Here is a 20550-nt window from a genome sequence, read left to right as displayed (position 1 = left end):
CTCAGGACCGGCGCCTTCTCCTTGCTTCTGGGGTCGTGGCCTTGCTCCCGCTGTGCGGGAAAAGAATCCAGGCCCTTCCACGCGCGTGTGGGCGCGGGGGCCCCGAAGTGCTCGTGGTTCCGCGCTAGGTCTCCGCTGGGTCAGGAACCGGAGCCATGGGTGGGACCACCAGCACCCGCCGGGTCACCTTCGAGGCGGACGAGAATGAGAACATCACCGTGGTGAAGGGCATCCGGGTGAGTGCCCGTGGACGGGCGGAGGGCCAGTGCTCGGACTCGGACCCCAAAGCCCCATCTTCCCTGGACCCGCTCAGCCTGGTTTCTCCCGTCCCGGCCCCTAGTGTTGTACGGCCAGAAGCCCAGATGTCTGGGAAGAAGCCCAGAGTTTCAAGACGTGGGACATTCATTCAGAGATAGTTCCTGGTTGTGTGCCAAGTGCTAGGCACTGCTGGGGCGGGCGGGGAATGCCAGGTTGAATTATACCCTGCAAGGGCTCACGGTCTACTCGTAACTGTACTACTCACTTGTTGCAGGACCGTATTGGAAACTCAATGGCTCAGTGTACCTGTCTGTGAAATGGTTCTCCCGGGTTCAGGACCCAAACCCTGCTTTCCCACTGTTCACACCCTGTCTCCCAGGGTGAATTGGCATTTTAAGGATTGCCTTTGTTTTGTGTCATTTAGTGCTCTCCGTCTGCTAACACCCCCTCCTCCCACCCGCTCCCCACACCCTGTATTCCTCCCTCCCACCTCCACAGCCTTTTCTGGCCTGCTTGGGGTGGCTTCTGGCTTCTCCCTGCTTCACTTTCACTTGATATCTCCTCTTTCCCAGGCGCCTCCTCTGTGACCTGCTGCGCCGAAGTTTTGGACTAGGCCCAGTTGCTTCAGGACTAGTGTCTGCCAGCCTGATAGGGGCTGAGATAGGTTTACAGTTTTTCAGACCAGTGGAAGTAATGTAGTCATTTCTGACCAACGTTGCAGAGTACTTTTTTAAATGCCCTTTGCATGCATCTGATACATAAACGGAAAACCTGGTTTTTCTCTAGGGTGTCAGTATACCAGCACTAACTTCATTAACACACTCTCCGCTGCGCCTGAATTTGGAGCCTCACATTTTTGGACGTATGATGCCTGAACCTAGTAAATAAAGCAATTTTGACTTCAGAAAGTTTTATAATAATTTATATATTTTTTTCTGTTATCAACCAGCGTAAATAAATTACATTTGTAAATTATTTTTAACAGTTGTTACCAGGAAATAAAACTTCTTAAATATTTAAAATGTTTTAAAACTTTTTCTTCTGAAACTGTTACCTTGAGAATAATTTATTAAACTTTTCTTTATAGAAACTCAGTCTGTTGAACTCAGTTTTTGGTCTGTGACCAGCCTTTCTTTATATCATACTAATTAATGGTAGTACTACATTTTGTAATAAAATATCTGAGGCTGCATTCTTTGAGTTACTGTGGTTCAGTTAGTACTCTTTGGAGTAAAAAATTACTGTAAACGTTTAAGTTTTATGCAGAGATTTTAAGACTTGCCATTAGGCCTTCGGTATGCCACTCAGGGTGAAAAATAATTAAAACACAAAGCAAAATAAGTTTTGGGTGAGAAGACATTGGTTAGAAAAAAAATGTATAAATCCATATTCTCATGCTTTAGTACAGACACAGTGCTAACAGCAAACAAAATTGAAAGAATGTGGCCACAGCACAGAGATTCATATCAAATATTAGATAAGGTTGGATGGAATAACTGTGACAGCAGGGATATGTATTCTATTAAAATGGAAAAATTGTCTAAAAAACCTTTTTAAGATTTTTGTTTTTTAAAAAGAAATGTCCTTTGGTCATAAACTTGACAGCATTCTTCATTTGTTTTTCTTTCTCATATAGTACATTTTATCTGTATTGCTACAGTTCAGGCATGCTCATTTTGACCTCTGTGCTTTTCTTCAGAATATACCCTTCACCTGGAATGCCCTTGCGCTGGTCTCCATTGCTTCAAATCTCCTTTTACATGAGTGTTTTGCAGTCTCCCTGAGCTTCAGTTTTCTCATCTGCAAAATAATGGGACTGAGTACATCTCTCAGATCTCTGATGTTTTCCAGTCCTGAAATCCTGTGAGTCTGGTGGCACTGTAAGTTTCTTGTAGCCATACTTAGCCTGTTGCAGTTTCCTGTAGAAGTGACATCCATTGAAGTATTGGGTACACAGAGGTCATTCTGATTTCTTTGAGCTCATGATAGAAAGAGTGTCAACTTGTAATTAAACAGACAGTTTAAATCTCAGGTTAGATATTTATTACTTAACGTGATTGCCTGTGTGGTTTTTGTCTTGGTCTTTTGTAAATGTTTTCAGTTGATCTTAGTATTTTTCTTGGCTTGAGTTAAGCAGACATCCGTTTAAATCGGAGGTTAGGTATTTACTAGCCTGTGGCCTTTGACAACTGACTTCTTCTCGTATTATTTCCTTATACATAAAGGGTAATACCATCACTTCCCTTGACTGGTTGTTGTAAGAAGATGAGGTAAGGTATGTAAAGCACCTGGCACATTGTAGGTTTTCATTAAAAAGGCAGCCATTATTATGATAGGGTTCCTTTCACATGCAAAGTTATAAGAGTCTTTGAAAATGCTGTGCCGCGTAGTGGAAAGAGCATGTGCCTTGAAACCAAGCAGACCTGGGTTGGATTCTGTCTCTGCCTCTCACTAGCCGTGTGGCTCTGGACAAGTCACTTTTCATCATGTTTCTGTATTTAGTATTTCTGGATAAAGCAGCCTACTTTGAGAATTTGACATAATGTGTATCTAGCACAGTGTCTAGTACTTTGACAGTGTTTGCACTTGTGAGTAGTAGCTGTTATTAGAGCTGTTCAAAAGAATGGACACGTGAACTTATGTGAACTTCAAATTTTAATAAAAATAAGAGCATGTTGTGCCCCAACAGGTGTACCTAAAAGGGTATGGACTGGGAAATGGGAGTCTTGCATTATGTCCTAATTGAGGGTGTTTTTTTGTCTAGGTCTGTTGTAGATGGTTTTTATTTCTTTATATTTTTCTTGGCTTTAAACAGTCACATTGTTTCCTTCTGAGACATGGGAAAGGATAAGAAACTTCATTCTCAGGATGTACATAAGTCATTGTTTTTAGCTTAGTTTGTTAGAACATGGTGCCGATGAGGCACCAAACTTCAGTTTTTGAACTACAGTTGGGTTAGTTCAACTTGGCTGAAGAAGACTCTCCAACTTTGCCCCGTTGTCTAGCATTTATGTCATTGGTTGTAAGAAATGAACGTTTACCATGCTTATTAATTCAACAGAGTCAGTCACTACTGGAAAACTAATTCTGTGTTCTGTTATACCGTTAAAGATAGTACAGATGGTCTTCTATTAGGATGGTTCGACTTAGGATTTTTTGACGGTGTGGAAGTGACAAGTGTTCAGTAAACTCAGCTTCTGGCAATACCTTCAGCAAAATCCATTGTAAACCAAGGAGTGTCTATAGTTTCATCTTCATTTTTTTTTTTTTCATATAATGACTTGGGTTCATTCCCTTAATATAAATATGTTGGCAATTATGAACTTTCTTTGAGTTGGAGTCTCCCTGTGTTGCCCAAGCTGGTCTCAACTCCTGGGCTCAAGCTATCCTCCTGCCCCACTCTCTGGGACTACAGCCATGTGCCACTCCACCAGGCTCAGTCATAACTTATCTTAATGTATAAAGAATAACATTTAGTGAACAACATAAGGCTTTTGGTAACTATGCTGAATGTTTATTTATTTGAGATGAGTCTTGCTCTGTCGCCTAGGCTGGAGGGCAGTGGCACGATCTCAGCTCACTGCAACCTCTGCCTCCTCGGTTCAAGTGATTCCCCTACTTCAGCCTCCTGGGTATCCGGGATTACAGGCATGTGCCACCATGCCCAGCTAACTTTTTTGTATGTTTAGTAGAGGGGATTTTCACCATGTTGGCCAGGCTGGTCTCAAACTCCTGACCTCAAGTGATCTGCCCCCTGTGGCCTCCCAAAGTGCTGGGATTACAGGTGTAAGCCTCTACACCTGGCTGAATTTATTAATTGATTGTGTTTCTCTATATTGTTGAGGTCCTTAATTATCTATGAAAGGACCTACTTCAAATTTTAAGTTTAAAGTTTCTTCTCACCTACCAGGTGTTATTTTTCATGGTATTTGTAGGGTCTTGTTTTTTTCCTTTATCCTTAGCAACTGATAGCTTTTCTTCCCTCTTCCATAAAAATAACCTGTATTTTTACACCTGATTCCAACTTTGAATCTGAAACTACTCATATGGATTGAATGAAAGGTCACTCTTTTGCCTTGCCCTCTTCGCAAGGCTAAACTAAATTCCTAGAGATGGAAAGACCAAGCATTTTCATTACTCATATTACATGTGGTTGATAGGATTTTTGTGGGCACCTGCCGTGCCTGCTTGGAAATTGTGCTTACAACTCAATCTTTCGCAAGTTTATCTGAAACATCAAAGCTGTGAGTGAACTCTTCTAGAGCAAATGTCAACTTCAGTGAGTATCATTTTCAAAGATATATTTATCATGCTTTCCAGACATAAACGAATGTCAGCAGCTGGGCCTTACAGTTGCAGGCTGAAATTAACAGGAGCCAGTTATGGCAGTATGGATACTTAATATGGAACATAACTCATGCTTTGGGAAGTGTTGGCAGTTGAGAGACTGTAAATGAAGAGATTACTTAATAAGGGGTATTACTGAGGATTCTGAAGAGAGTATGTTATCAGAGACTACAAATTGGGTCAGCCATTGAGAGTGTTGAGGAATATTGTACAAATAATTTAGTTTAGTAGTAGGTGATTCGTTTCTTTCAGCTTTAGATTCTATGAAGTTTTTGGGCTGAGTACCATCTTAAGTTGTCTAGGATTTTATAAAGGTAGAGATGATGGTTTCTACTAATGACAAATGTAAAGAAACACAAACCTAAGCTAAGAATTACACATTTCATATATATCTATGAACATGTGTATGGGTTCCCTCTCCTCCTTTCCCTTAAGTAACTATTTGGGAGTAATTTCTCACACATAATAGTGGCAGTTTTTGGAGCCTATGTCTTAAAAAGGTAATTGTAAAGCAAACTAATCCTCACAGAAAATGACTTATGCTAAGTGGAAGGAGGATCAACAGAGAAAAATGGGTCTGAGTTCTTGAATCAATTTGCTAGGACATATCTGGAAGAAGATAAGAGAAACTTCTGGAGGCAGGAAGCTGATTTGTTTGTCTCATGTGGCTCGTAACTTTACCTCTTAGAAGGGTCACTGGAGAGTTCCTCTTTTTTTACTCTGTTCCCTGGGAGTAGAAATACTTTCTGTTTGTCCATCTCACCCAATCTCCTATTTCTGAGAAAATTCTGTCTTCTGGATTGGTGGGTGGTGTTTCTGGCACAAATTTTGGATAAGACCAAACAAGTTGGGTAGGAAGAAATGAGTGGGAAGACTGTAGGAGATGACACTTGCCCTTTCCCCCTCTGTGGAGCACATTGGTGTGGTGAGTACTACAAATTTAAACTTGGCAAGCTCTGTTTGCCTAAATTTGTCTTTAGGAGCAATAGAGAATAGGGTGGACAGTCAAGTTCAGTGGGCTGAATATCGGCAGACGTGCTTCTCTTGATTGCCCCTTATATTAGAATGGTGGTTCTTTTAGTTCGTAGAGCACTGTGGATCTGTGAGCTGTGGATTCTGGCCAGAACCATGCAATAAGTCGACAATTTTGCATGCAGTTGAGTAATTGATCCATGGACTACTCAGTCTGTGGACCTCAGGGTATAATTCCCAGTATCAATGTGTATGGGGGTTATGTTATTTCACTATTCTTTGCTACAAATAATTTCTGTAAATTGCCCTTGGTGTTTGCCTTGATGCAGATTCCAGAGATGTCTGGAAAGCAAGTATAATAGGTATAGGTTATTATATAGGAAAAGGCTTTTTCTAAAACAAGTGCCCTGTTCAGGAAAGATGTGTTTCCTCAGGAAGATACTTTTTTTTTTTGAGACAGAATCTTGCTCTGTTGCCCAGGCAGTGGTGCGATCTTGGCTCACTGCAACCTCTGCCTCCTGGGTTCAAGGGATTTTCCTGCCTCAGCTTCCTGAGTAGCTGGGACTACAGGTGCCACCATGCCTGGCTCATTTTTTGTATTTTTAGTAGAGATGGAGTTTCACCATGTTAGCCAGGATGGCCTTGATCTCCTGACCTCATGATCTGCCCGCCTTGGCCTCCCAAAGTGCTGGGATTACAGGTGTGAGCCAGGACACCCAACCGCAAGTTACTTCTTACACAGAGGCTGCCATTGCAGAAGCTTATGTTGTACCATCGACCCCCATTTTGGGTCATTTTTCATCACAAAGATGAGTTGTTCTACAGCTACAGATTGTGTGTATAACCCTGGTCAGCATCTCTAATTGTCAGCTGCTTCACGAGTAAGTACCCCTGTTGACAGAGGAGATCAGGTGAGTCTGCAGGTCTGAACTTACTAATGCAATGGGAAGGTCAGCTCAGAGAGCATTGACTTTGGATACAGATGATAACACAGCAAGACTATTACCTCATAACTACATTGCTGTGAGCAGACTGGGAATAGGGTAATAGTGCTTGGAGCTGGCAGAGGTGCAACTGTAGATGGCCATGGGTGCTGCTTTGGAAGGGCCTAAGGATACAGTTGTTGAATGATTGTAAGAACAAGAGAAAGGTGGACTCTCAATAAGGCAACCCTATAGTATGTTTATGAAGCCTACAATAGGTTTAGTGTGTACTACTTTGGCGCATGCTTATAAGTTGACTGAACAATAACCAAACACCCCACTGGGAAATGTTTTGAATTGATATGAGAATTTGACATTAAGTAGCAACTTGGGACATCAGAGAAGCCTCAAAAAGAAAAAAAAGTTAACAAGAAATTAATGATTAGGTTGAAAGAGACATTCTACATCCACTACCCAGAGAACATAGATAGAGAAAAATGAGCATGTTCTCCACCCATACCAGGACTTAGGCAGCTGCTGCCTGCAATAGCTGTAGGCCTAGTCCTCATGCACCTTACAGAGGAGGAGTCAGTATAAGCTCAGACCCAGTTGATAAGAATGAACCAAAATGAAATAAAAAGTCCCTGTGGCTGGAGCTATATGGGTAATAGCTTTAGCAAATATTTGTGTAGTCAATTATAGTTTATGGTGCAAAAGACTAAAATCCCTCCACAAAATCTCTCGGGATAAATATTGTCACTTTTTCAGATGAAAATAGTAACTTTTCAGATGAAAGCTTATTGCTAACACTTGATTTTTGAAATTTATGTATATTATATATCAGTTAAAATAGCTTTAAGATTCTAAAAATGAAAGCTCATTTTTTTCTCTTTAAGAGGAAGTGATATATTTTTATTACATGCATGGGATTGAAGGAGTATGTTATTTAATAGTAGAGCATTGGACTAGAGATTGGGAATTACTGCTTCTGGTCTTGATGCTGCCAGTAACTGAATGTTACTCAGGGTCTCTTTTTTTTCAAGTATAAATTGAGTCAGTCTTTGAGGGATTTTCCTAGGATGTATCTCAGCTTCGCAGATGAGTTTCAGCAGCATTCCCAGTGGCTGTCAGTTGTTGGAAAGATGCAGCTGGCCCTGGCATTTTCAAATACAAAGTCTTCATGTCTTCCGAGAAGGGAGTTGTAGTTTTTTCCTTCAAAGAGCACACACAGCATTTCATCTGTAGCCTTTCTTTTTTCCATCTCACTTCCATTCTGGTTTGGGCCCTGAGATAGAAGTAACAGTTCAGGTATAGACTATTTAGTTCATTGATGTATCACAGGGCCTTGATTAGTACCTGGCCTGGGAGACATCTGTTGAATGAATGACTTAGTATAATAGGAGCTTGCAATCTAGTGGAAAGGCAGAAAGGTGAATGTGGAAAGGCTAATACCTGTTCTTCATTGAGACTGTATTGGAAGTTTGAGAAAGGAACAGTGGGTACAAGGGATGGTAGCTTTAGGTAGGCAGGGTTGGAAGGGAGTGGACAACTGGTTTGGTCAGTGAAGGCTTGGATGTTTACACTGGGTCTTGAAAGGTGACTCCCTCCCAAGGAGCCAGGAGAGAAGGCAATATAGGCATGTGTAAAGGCAAGGAGATGGGTGTAGAACAGGATATGAAATACTAAGGAAAAAAAACTGTAGAATTTGAGGTTGGAGAGTTAGGCCATCACCAAATGATGAAGTCTTGAATGCTGTACAAATAATTTGAATTTTTCTGTAAACAGACAGTAGCTATTGAAGAATTTGAAGTAGGGAGTTACCATTATCACATTTGCATTTTAGGCAGATGGTAGCAGGAATTAGGGCAGGAGAAATGGGATGAGAGAAGAGAGGAATTTATTAAATATTTAGGGATTGATGAAGTCGTGGCTAAGAAGGAGAGAGAAAGAAGAGTTGAGAACAAGCCCTATGTTTGAATTTAGGAAGCTGGGTGTTTGTGGTGTCATTAATGAGGTAAGGAAGGCAGGAGAAAGAAGAGATTTGTGGCAAACGTGAGTTCAATTTTGGACACTGGGTGTGAGGTGCTTCTGGTTTGCCGGAAGGAAGTTTTCATTAGACAGTTCAGTGCGGAGACCGGGCTTCTGGGATATAGGTCTCAAGCTCGAGCGAATACATTTATTAATGGAATTTATTAGTTTATCAACAGCAGTTAGAAATCAAGAGATTGGATGAGAGTACCAGTACAAGAGCACATAGAATAAGAAGGGAATACGGGCAAAAGACAGAATGTTGGGCTCTTCAGCATTGAAGTGTAGGCAGGAGAGGGGAAGCTGCAAAAGAGATAAGATGTGGCCAGAGTCCCCGGAGAACCAGGACAGCAGGATGTCAGAAAAGCCAAGGGAGGACTTTCTAGAAGAGGGGAATGGCCAGAGGTGTTAGATGTTAAAGGTAAGCCATATAAATAAGACGTTTTATAAATATGAAATACTTATTTACATAAATATCAAAAGTTATTTGGTCATTGGTGACTTCTACCAGAGGATGTTCACTGTTGCACTGAGGGTAAAAACCAGATAGTGGTGAGTTCAGGAAGTGGAAATGGGAAGAAGACCCTTGATACAGGAGGAGGATCACTCAGTTACTTGAAATGGAAATCCTGGGCTCTTCCTTGATGACTTCCGCTTTACTCCCACATCCAGTCAGAGATTGGGTAGTGATGCTGAAGGATGTTTGAGTGGGATCTTGAGACTTAGACTTTTTGGGTTTGAATCCTTCCTCTGCTACTGATAAAGTATCTGATCCGGGGCCGGTTATTTAATCCGGCTATGCTTCAGTTTTTTCGCCTATAAAATAGAGATATAAAAATATCTATCTCCTAGGCCTGTGAAGGAGTAAGTAAGTGAAGTGCCTAGCTTAGTGTAGCGCCTGGCACATAATAAGCACTCAGTGAATGTTAGTATTTTAAATCCTAAATACCTTTTAAGTGTGTTCTCCCCTGGATTACCATAATAGCTTTTTTTTTTTTAAAGCTTATTAAAGTAAATTACTGTAGAGTAATTTACATGCCATGAAATTCACCTATTTTAAGTTTACATTCCAACACTTTTTTTTTTTTTCTAGATAGGCTCTTGCTCTGTTGCCCAAGCTGGAGCACAGTGGCATGATCACAGCTCATTGCAGCCTTGACCTCCTGGGCTCAAGCGATCCTCCCTCCTCAGCCTCCCAAGTAGCAATTCAACACTTGATAAATTTACTGAGTTGTACAAACATCACTACAAGCCAATTTTAGAATATTTTTATCATCCCAATAAGATCTCTTGTGCCCATTTACAGTTAATCCCTATTCCCACCCCAGCTCTAGGCAACTACTTGTCTACTCTATAGGGATGCCTTTTCTGGGTGTTTCATATATTTCATATAAATAGAATCATTCAATGTGGGCCCTTGTGTTTGCTTCTTTCACTTAGCTTAATGATTTTTGGGTCTATCTGCACTGTAGCATATGTCAGAACTGCACTGCTCTTTACTGCTGAGTTGTGTTCTGTTGTATGGATATGTAAGATTTTGTTTATCCATTCACCGTAGATAGACATGTGTTTATTTCCACTCTTGCTCTTATGAATAATGCTGCTATGAACATTCCTGTGCAAGTCTTTGTGTGGACATATGCTTAATAGCTTCTTAATTGGTCCTTTAGCCTCCTTCAGGGATCCTGCTTCTGTTCTTGTCCCCCTCCAATCTGTTCTCTACACTGTAGCCAGAGTGATTTTCCTAAAGTGTTAATCTGATTGTGCCATTCCCCTGCTTCAAATCCTTCAGTAGTGCTCAGGTACCCTCAGGATCAAGTTCAAACTGTTTCAGTTGAAGAGTTCAGTAAGAATCCTCAAAATCTGGAATCTCTACCTTCCTTCCCCACCTTCTCTTTCACTATGCCCCCTTCCACTTTCGTGCTTCAGCCATTTATTCATATTGTTTCATTCATTCATTCATTCATTCATTCATTCATTCATTCAATTAACTAGGCTTAGTGAGGCTCTGGGAATATAGCGATAGGACAGCCAAATCCTTGCTTTCACGGAGCTTTCTTTCTAGTGAAAGGCAAATATCAGATAGTGGTAAGTGCTATAAAGAAAATAAAAAAGGATGACGCGATAGTAACTGTGGGAATGATGACTCTCAAATCCGCAGGCCTGGGTGTTCCTCAGAGCCTCTGCTGTATTGCCAGCTGGCTACTTGATATCTCCACTTGTATGTCTAATGGTGGCAAATTCTGGTTCTCATCTGTACTTTAATGTGATTTTTCTCGCCCAGGAGCACTTTGATCCCATTGCATCTCTTCCTAACTTTTACGCATCCTTACCTTGTAAATCTTCCCTAATCCTCTGCTCCAGCCCTGTCTTCAAAGCCTGGCTACATGTGCTGCCCATTATGGTTTCTGTATACTTCCATTACATGCTGACTCACTCAGGTAGCCCTCTTCGTGTTATATTTAAATGCCCGATGGTTGTTTATTCTATTATGCTTTAAGCACTTGATAATTTTGAATACTCAGAATCTAGCCTAGTTTCTGGCACATAGTCGGTGCATCATGAAATCTGTTGAAAGAGCGATTGTATGTGGTTAGCTTTGAACAGGAGGGAGGGAGGGGAGGGGGAAGGAACACTTCCTTCGGGACTAGAGGGACAGAAGGAGCTAAGGCCCATTAATGCATAAATAAGGGTGTAGGATTAGGGGAGGAAAGTTGAAGTTTAGATAGCATACATTTCCTCAGAGATTACAATTTCGTGCACAGTATAAAATGAACAGCGTAGTTATTTATAATGAACAATTAGCAGTGCATTAGAGAAAATAAAGGAGCAGTGCTGTGGGGTGCATCTTGAAATCTTAAAATTATTCTTCTGGTTTTATGGCTGTTAGATTTAGCCTAATTTCTTTAGGCCATTCGTCATATGTATGGATATGGATGACTAAATTACTTGGATGTTATTGCATTGGTTTTCGTTCTTGCTCTTTTATAATTGATTTTATTTTGATGTTGCTTTTCCAGCTTTCGGAAAATGTGATTGATCGAATGAAGGAATCCTCTCCATCTGGTTCGAAGTCTCAGCGGTATTCTGGTGCTTATGGTGCCTCAGGTATTGGTGAATTTTAATTTTAGGGTTTTTAGGAGAAAAATTATAAGTGGAAAAAGTTGACTCAATAGTCAAATTCTCTAGCATTCTGTCTTTCATTATTTGGATGTTTAGCTTTTTATAAGGAATATTAGAACTCAGTATCGGGGTTTCTTTTAAAAAAATGTTTTGTACTAAGAATGAAACTATTTTCAAACAGTCTTTGAACATTTTGTTTTCTCTTCCCACTCCTGAATCCTCTACTAGGCCTTGGAAAGTTACTTTATATCTTTTTGTATAAAATGGATTGCTTATAGGGATATTAGAGATTTAGGAATAAATACTTATTAAAAAAATTGAACTTAGAAAATATTGATTTGCAATTTTCAAATTGTGAAGGGTTCCAAATGATTTTATTTTCTAATAAATTTCTTCTAAGTTTATAAAAGATTTAGTTTGTCACAGTCAGTTATTGATGGAAATATGGTGGCAAATGGAATCCATAAAGAATTATTAAGCCTAATTTTATCTGTAGGTCCTGCTGGATAGGAGACTTAACGCTGTTTCTTCTCCCTTTTCTCTCTCCTGCCACACTCATCTGTTTATCCAATATTTTACTAAGCACCAGCTATGTGTCCAGTACTGTTCTTGATACTGCCCAGTTGATGGATAGATATGCTATTTATTGTGAAATGGCAACAAGAAAATAATTGGGATAATTAATTTTGGATTAAGTGAGATTTTCCTGTACTTATCAGAAAGGGGAAATCTGTCTATGGACTGTGAAATTGAGAAAGATGAGATCCTGCCCAAATGACGTTCACCTGGGCCATTTGTGACCCCCCCACCGCCTGCTTACTAATCATTAAGTCTGTAAACATGAATTGAGCTTCTGATATGTTTAGAGGAGAGGGTACCAAGGTGAATAAGAAATAGTTCTTACCCCTTTGAAGCTTCTTGTTTAGTACTAGAGTTGAGGATTCACAGTTAATGCTAGATAGAAAGTGAGCATGCCTTCCTTGTTAGAAACCCTTTTTTCGGCTTCTGGACCACACTCTTGGTTTTCCTTCCACCCTACTTGCAATCCTCAGTCCAGCATTCTTTGTTGATTTCTACTAAGTAATCTTGTCCCAATGTACGGTTTTGAAATCATTATCTAGATGCCTGTGACTCCCAAAATTATATCTCTAGCCCTCACCTTTCTCTGAAATTCCAGACATAATAGACAACTGCCTACTTGAAATCTCCCCTTACCGATTTCTCAACTTAACATATCCAAAATCAACCTTTTTTTTCACCCCCATACTTACTTTTCTTCTCTGTCTTTCCCAGTAGATGGCACAGGTAGTCAAGCCCCTTCTTGGGGATTCATCCTTGTTTTCTTTTTTCCTTACTCCTTACATCACACTGTTAGCTAGTCTTGTCAACTCCATCTCTAAAACATGTTTAAATATGTTCCTTTTGCATCCATCTCCTCTGCTATAGCTCCAATCCAGATAGATAACCATTGTCTTCTGCAGAAGTCTCTTAACTGGCCTCCTGCTTCCACTCCTCCGCCCTGTGCTGTGCACACAGAAGTCCTCACAATCTGTTGAAGAAAGGCAAATCAGGTCAAGTCGTGTCCCAGTGGTGGCTCTCCATAGTATGCAGAATATAGTCTGAGCTGCTTCCCTGGGCTTATCATCATATATCATGACTGGTCCCTGTCTGCCTTCCAATATCATCACATTATTCATCATCTCCTATACCCTTCCTCTACTTATTCACTGTGACTGCTGTCTTCACTAGAAGATAAGCTCCAGGGAACTTGTTCCTCATCTGTTTGTTCACAGCTGAATTCTTAGCTCCTAGGATAGTGTACCTGCTGCTTGGTAAGTGCTTATTGTTTGTTGAATTTACGGGCATTGTCCATTTTAAAAGTAGCTACTTTTGTTCATTTTGGAGAGTTCTATACGTTTAATTCAGGTGACATTTATTGAATGTTTCTGTTATGCAAATAAGTAAGCCAGGTATTTTGAAAAGATGCAAAAATAGGAAAAAGTTCTTTTTTTGGCAGATAAACTACATATATAACAAGACTATAAGGGAGGTAGAAACATAGTATAAAAGAAACCTAGGAGATACTGAAATAAAGTTTATCAAATATTTTGGCTTAAGAAGATGCCTTGTCGTGCAGAAACAAATGGCTGTCCAGTTTATTAAAATGCCCAACAACTGCACTTCCGGTCACTCGGGCCTTGCATATAAATACCATTGCATACAGTGAGCTCATCTAGCTGACGATAAACGTACCCTTGCTTCCTCCTCTTCCTCAAAATGGTGAATCTGTTCATATATACATGTATGAACTTAAAATATGGAAAATGTTAAGGAAGCAAATGGTTTGTAACTTTGTAAGTACTTATGACGTGGTGTATCTTTTTGCTTATGAATATTCTATGCTATACCCATTGTTTCTGTAGTTTAATTAAAACATTTTCTTGGTGTTAAAAAAAGAATGATGATGTATGGATACATTTAAAATTGGAATTTGTCCTAAAGTATGATTTGTTGTAGGTAGATTTTTTTCCTACCTCCTGTGTTAAGGAGTGAGGGTGATGATGATGATGATTTAATATACTAAAGTAATGACAGATGACACTTAAACAAAATTTGTTACATGGTAGGTACTCTGCTAAATCCTGTGTATGTCTTATCTCATTTCATCCTTATAACCCTAGGAAGAAGGACCTGTGATAACCCATTTTACGTAGAAGGAAACTGACACTTGAAGTGATTAATTATTTTGCCCAAAGTCACACAGCTGGTGAGCAAAGGAGATGAGAGTTACATTCAAGTTTGTCTGACTCCAGAGCAAATGCTGTTAACCACTTTGTCTTATTTTAATTTGAATGACATCTTGCTTTTGAAAGGATATGACAGAAACTAGTTGGAACAAAGGAGCTGCTTTTTAGTGATGTTCTGCTTGAATTAAGGAAAGAACCTGTTGTCTATAAGTGATTGTTGGTTGTTCTCAATTTTTCCCATATTGGCTCTCAAATAGTGAGTGGAAGGAGAGAAAATGTTTTCTTTCTTGGGTTGTTTTGACACTTTGAGAGAGTGGGGATGGGTCAGGAGATTTTCTGTGAGTTCTGTGGTGTGTCTGGCCCGAAGAGCATGACACTGATGTGAAGAGCTCTGGTTTTGCTGAGGGACCCATCCCTTCTCACTCCCCATTTGAAATGACTGATTAATTCTGTGGTCCATGACCAGCTGTGACCAGCCTGGGCACTGAAAGCTCTTAGAATGCCATCTTGTGGGCTGGGTTTGGTGGCTCATGCCTGTAATCCCATCACTTTGGGAGGTCGAAGTGGGCGGATCACCTGAGGTCAGGAGTTTGAGACCAGCCTGCCTAACATGGTGAGTCCCTATCTCTACTAAAAATACAAAAAATAGCTGGGTGTGGTGGCACATGCCTGTAATCCCAGCTACTCGGGAGACAGTCATGAGAATTGATTGAATCTGGGAGGTGTAGGTTGCAGTGAGCCGAGATTGCTCCATTGCACTTCAGCCTGGGCAACAGAGTGAGACTCCATCTCAAAAGAAAACAAAAAGTATGCCATCTTGTGTTTTAGTGGTCAGGCTAGAACTACACTCTTCAAATGGAAGCCACTAGTCACATGTGGCTCTTCAAAGTTAGGTGAAAATTAAGTAAATGATCAAATGAAAACTTCAGCTCCCAAGTTGCACTCATCACATTTTATGCTCAGTAACCGCATGTGGCTTGTGACTACCATACTGGACAGTGCAGATATAGGGCATTTCTGTTATTGCAGACAGTTGTGTTGCATAGCTCTGATCTAGAATACACCAGTGCTTTTTATCTTCTGTCTGCACCATGATGTGAAAAGGACTCAACAAGGCTCATAGGACAGGTTCTTTGAGTACATGATTTCTCTCACCCATTCCAACCTAACCCAAGAAAAGAACTAAGATTTAGCATGCTATTTTGAAATGATCTTGCTTTAGGTTAAGAATGCAGTTCGACTATGTGTAAATTAACAAAGATTTATTCTTCTTAGAATTAATAAAATTGATTTATAAAAGCAGGAAGCCTGAAAATTTATGTTCTGTTCTGAGTTTGTCTCATTTAGGGATTTTAGTTAGTACTCAATAATAGATTTCTTATGATTTAAAATTTAGATGTGTTATGAAATAATTTTTCAAGCCTACAAAAATGTATTGATAAAAGTGTCACTCGCCTTTTTTCCATTTTTCAGTATGAAGTAAATTGTATCTTAAATGTGAGTTGAATTTTAAGTATTTATTACAAAGCCTTCTTTCTCACAGGACTCTTAGTCATACCAGCCCTAGGCTATTCGTATGTGTGAATATAGGGCAGTGTATTTGGTGAACTGAGAGCCCTAGGATTTCTGTATCTAGGAACTCAATTTTGTCATAAAAATAGTTTTGAGAATACATTTTATACTATAAGGAGGTGGGTTCCTCTGAAGACTTTACTGAAACTTTTTTTCATAAAAAATATAATTTTTTTGCTAAACCTTGAACCAGATCAATGGCTCGTTGCAATAAGTATTTGCATGTAAAGCTGTTTGGGTAAAATAATACACTGTGTAACACACAGCAGATTGTAATGCCACTTTAATAAATGAATGTGCTCTAAAGAACTTAACTGTGTCCTTGCTGCCTCAAATTTTCTGCTGCGTTATCTAAACTATATTGGTTTGCTTTTTTACACCAGATAATTTTCTTCTTAGGCTGACATAAGGAGATGTCATTGCATATAGTTATAAACTTACCTTTTCATTAACATCTTGCATCTTTTGATTTTAAAAAAATCAATTTTGGGTATTGATTGTTTCCTTTCCCACCTGATCTTTTAGTTTTTCTGGCTTATAATGAGGTCAGGCCTCTCATGGTTGACCCTACCGCTGAAGAAACTGTCCCCAAATCAATACGAAGAAACAGACAGGAAATGATATTAGGAGACGTTTTGTTGTTTTCGTAAGCTACTGGCAACCAGGTAAAAATGATGAATCTGGAAAAAAACAAGACAAATGACCTAACTTTTATTATTGTCCTCACTGTAGAAGTTTCTCTGTAAATTTCTTGTCATTGTGAAAAATAACAAAGATTTGCCAGTTTGTGTTAAGTATATCACTGAGATCACTAAGTATTTGGCAGCCTTAACAAATTGCAGGAAACCAATTTGAGCAGGAAATAGCACAGCCTAAACTAAACAGCCAATTTTGGGAAATAGATTCATCTATAAGTTCTGTGTATTTTTCTCCCGGAATCTGGCCCTCCTAGTTATTTTAAAACAGCTCTTTAAGGCTCATTTAGACATAACACTGTAGGGAGAGTTCAGAGAAAATAAGCTTATGCCTTTGACTCGAGTTACAAGAACTGAACGTCTAGGTTTCCAACTTTTAATATGTGAAACTTTGTCGATGCCAGTGTCTCAATTCTGTACTTTTTTCGTGGGCCATAATGGATGATTTGCCTGACTGTTCCTAATGGTAAGAAACGTAATTGCTGTTGAATTAAAGGCATTAAATCTAACTCTCTAAGTCAGCATATTCTGCTCTGAAAAAGAAATCTGCCAACGGTCTAGGGTTGAAGAACTTCATGGTTAGTTCCATCAGTCAACAAGTGGTAGCATTGCCACCATCTTTGACCTTCAAGGAATTACTAGTTTGGTCTAAGCATATTTAATGTTACAGTGTAGTGAATGAGTACTAGTTTAGTTGCTTTCTCTGTTAGAATGAATATGTGAGTGAAATAGAATGTATAAGAGGTGTGGAAAATGCTTTAGAAATTTAGACAAAGAGCATCAGGAGCTTTGGCAGGCAGGCCTGGCATCAGGGGAAGTGAACTTGAGCCAAACTTGAGGCTAAGGGGGACGGGAGAGGGGTTAGAGTAGAAGGTAATCTTGGTAGAGTTAGCACACAGACTAGATTAATTCAGATAAAGGTTTCTTGTAGGGTCTCATGGGTGGGTAGGTTGAAGTCAATGAGTTTAATTCTATCCTATAGGGCCTGGGCAGCTACGGAGGTGTTCCATTTCATTTTAGGATGCAAGACTGGAAAGTTACATTAGTTGCACCTTCAGATATACCCAGATATTAGTAACATTTTTATTCTTAAAAATATAGTGCTGGTTTTCTTACTGATATTTTATGTCCGATAAACAAATGAGAGTGGTAAGAATATGTATTTTCTGCCATAGTACTAAATAAAGCCATTTTCATCTTTAGTTTAATAAAGAAGCAGCCCTATAAGCATTTTTGTTTGACCATAATTGGCCCTATTGCAAAAATAAATAAATAAACAAACAAACAAATAAAGTTGCCCTCAACTGCATGAGACAGCGTGGCAGTCTAGGGTGTAACGGATGAGTTCTGAACAGGGAAGGGGAATGAAGCAAGTGGATCCTTGGAAGGGTAAGGTAAAGAAAGGATGTTAGTTGGAAACTAGCGATTGGGAAGGTCAGCTGCTGCCTGGTCTAGGAAGAGTGGCAGGGCAGAGGAGGACTTGGCTGGACATGGTAACTATGACTCCATGGATGGGTAGTGGCAGTCCTTGACTCACGCTTCAGTACTTTCTCCCCAGGCTGAGAGCACCTTTTCTCTGTGCTACTTGATTCACCTCTATGTTGGATTTATTTTTGAGAATCCAGAAAACCTTTAGGCTGACTTCATTTTAAAATTGAGAGGAGAGCATAGAAAACTTCCTTTCTTGTCATTAGCAGTGTGGTTTGTATTTCGTGGTATTTTGGAATGGTCAAAAGGGAGTCACATGAAGAAAGTGCTTCAGTGGCAGAGGGAATGAACTAGAGATAAAGCTTGGTAGATTCTGAAATGTCAGTGAGTCACACCTTCCGATGGTTTTCTGTGACTAGGAACTTCCGCCCATTGATTTCCTAGTTAACGGATTAACCACTGGCTTCAGCTGCTTTTTATTGTGTCTTCAGAGGTCCCTGCCCTTGTGACTACAGCAGCATAATTTACTTTGCATTGGTGCTTCTAGGTGGTATGAAGTTGAGTGGGCCGGACACTCCCTACTTGCTCCTAAGTTACTAGAAAGAAGCAACTGTTTTGTTAGGTATGTTGTATAATGTAGATTAGAAATATAGTAATGTCGTAGAGTCACAGTACTCAGGAGCTGGAAATTAACTCAGGAGTTACGACCCAGTAATTTCAGTGACAGCAGGGAAAAAAGATGCTGTTTTAAAGAAGCTCCCCAGTTTTGCTGCCGTAGATTCTGGACACGAAGTTTAAATGGAATTACGGGCTAGTGGATTGTATTTTCTCACAGAACAAGTGTTGTTACTTGGCATAACCAAGCAAATCATGGGTGTCACCAAAACTATATTAAGAAAACTAGATAAAACAGTGATATAAATTTTGTAATCATGCTTCAAGATTTATAAAATAAAATACGGCATTGGTTATTCAAGCAAAACTAATAGAATATAAAGCATAGGACATATACATAGAAATACTATTTTTGATTTAAATTTCATACATTTGTTGTAAACAGTATTAACAATATTTTTGCCTTTCTTATAATTTGACAGACTTGAGAGCATCATCTGGATGGCCCATATCTCTTGTAATAAGTTGTCCAAGGGAGTTTCAAATGTACATTTTCCTATTGCAAGCAGAGAGATTCAAAATCAATCCATTGACTTTCCAGCTGTCAGCCAAATAGTAGGTTATTGTTGTTGACGATGATGTTTTCCCTTGTTAAAAAAAAAAAAAAAAAAAAAGACTCTGAAAAGTAAGGTCTGATCCAGCATTTCACTTCTTCCCTTTACTCTCTCCTGCCTCCCTGGTTTATTCAGAGTCACTCCTGTAGTCCTCTGTATTAGGCCAAATCAGTGCTACCAGGGAACAGTAAGTGCTTTTAAGTCCCCCTTTTAAACTTTCTCTGCCCCCAGGGCTACTTGACACTTTGTTGACAGCTGTCACTGCACTTGAGTGTTCCTTGAAAAGCCTCAGGAACCCATGTGGATCATTATAGTAAGGCTCTCCAAACTTTGTCACCCAATTGCTATGGCATGCTTATGACAATACTCTGGTTCCGTATGCCCTGCTTCCCCTGAATGAGCGATTAATTGAAATATGGGTTTTAATTAGCCAGCATCAAATGATTGGAGCTTGAAATTACTTTCAGTTCCAGGGTAGTCATGATAACTCACATTACTATAAAGATACAAGGTGTTTGGAACATCTCACAGATTGCATGGCAGGCAAGTACACGGCTGCCAGCAACCAGCTCCTGTGTACTCACTCTGTTGGCAGGACTTCTTTCCTTTGTCAGCTGAGTGAGTGCTGCTGCTTTCTTCCTCACTTCGTGCACTTGCACCTTGCTCTTTTCTCATAGGGCTTTTTTTTTTTTGCTTGTCCACACCATTATTGCTATAGTCCTGCAAGGGTCACTTGCAGACCTTGTCTGTATTTGATGAGCAGTACAGCCTTGCTCTGCATTTCCCATTTTATGATGTTAACTTTTTCAGTTTCTCCCATCCCTGGCGTCATTGCCCTAGTCTGGCCACTATCGTCTTTTTCTGTAAAGATACAAGGCATTGCATTGACAGACTCTTGCTTGGGGTGCCTGCCTTTAGTCTTTCATTCCCCGGTTTATTCTCACTGCAGCCCTAGTTTCTTTCCAAAGCATGAAACTAATGCCATGCCTCTGTTAGAAACTTGAGCCCTCAGGGGTAGGCGGAGCAAGATGGCTGAATAGGAACAGCTCCAGTCTCCAACTCCCGGCACTTGCGACACAGAAGACTGGTGATTTCTGCACTTTCAACTGAGGTACTGGGGTCATCTCACTGGGGAGTGCCGGACAATTGGTGCTGGTCAGCTGCTGCAGCTTGACCAGCGAGAGCTGAAGCAGGGTGAGGCATTGCCTCACCTGGGAAGCGCAAGGGG

General features: G+C 40.0%; 1 protein-coding gene across 6 annotated transcripts in view; it reads left to right on the top strand.

The window, feature by feature from the left end:
* Window positions 1-20550, top strand: part of CHCHD3 (coiled-coil-helix-coiled-coil-helix domain containing 3) — a 298333-nt gene continuing 277783 nt past the window's right edge. For 3 of the 6 annotated variants that reach the window (XM_011941215.1, XM_011941217.1, XM_011941213.1), the window contains exons 1-2: window positions 1-236; window positions 11549-11636. In XM_011941215.1, coding sequence (XP_011796605.1) covers window positions 156-236; window positions 11549-11636 — 169 coding nt within the window. In that variant the 5' untranslated portion in view covers window positions 1-155. The remainder of the gene's footprint in view (window positions 237-11548; window positions 11637-20550) is intronic. The other 3 variants (XR_001001671.1, XM_011941214.1, XM_011941212.1) reach the window with 1 other exon arrangement.

The sequence above is a fragment of the Colobus angolensis genome, unplaced genomic scaffold (assembly GCF_000951035.1).
Source record: "Colobus angolensis palliatus isolate OR3802 unplaced genomic scaffold, Cang.pa_1.0 Scaffold2, whole genome shotgun sequence".
NCBI classification, from domain to species: Eukaryota; Metazoa; Chordata; class Mammalia; order Primates; family Cercopithecidae; genus Colobus; species Colobus angolensis.
Note: the sequence above shows the minus strand (reverse complement) of the source record. Positions and strands in the feature narration are given on the sequence as shown.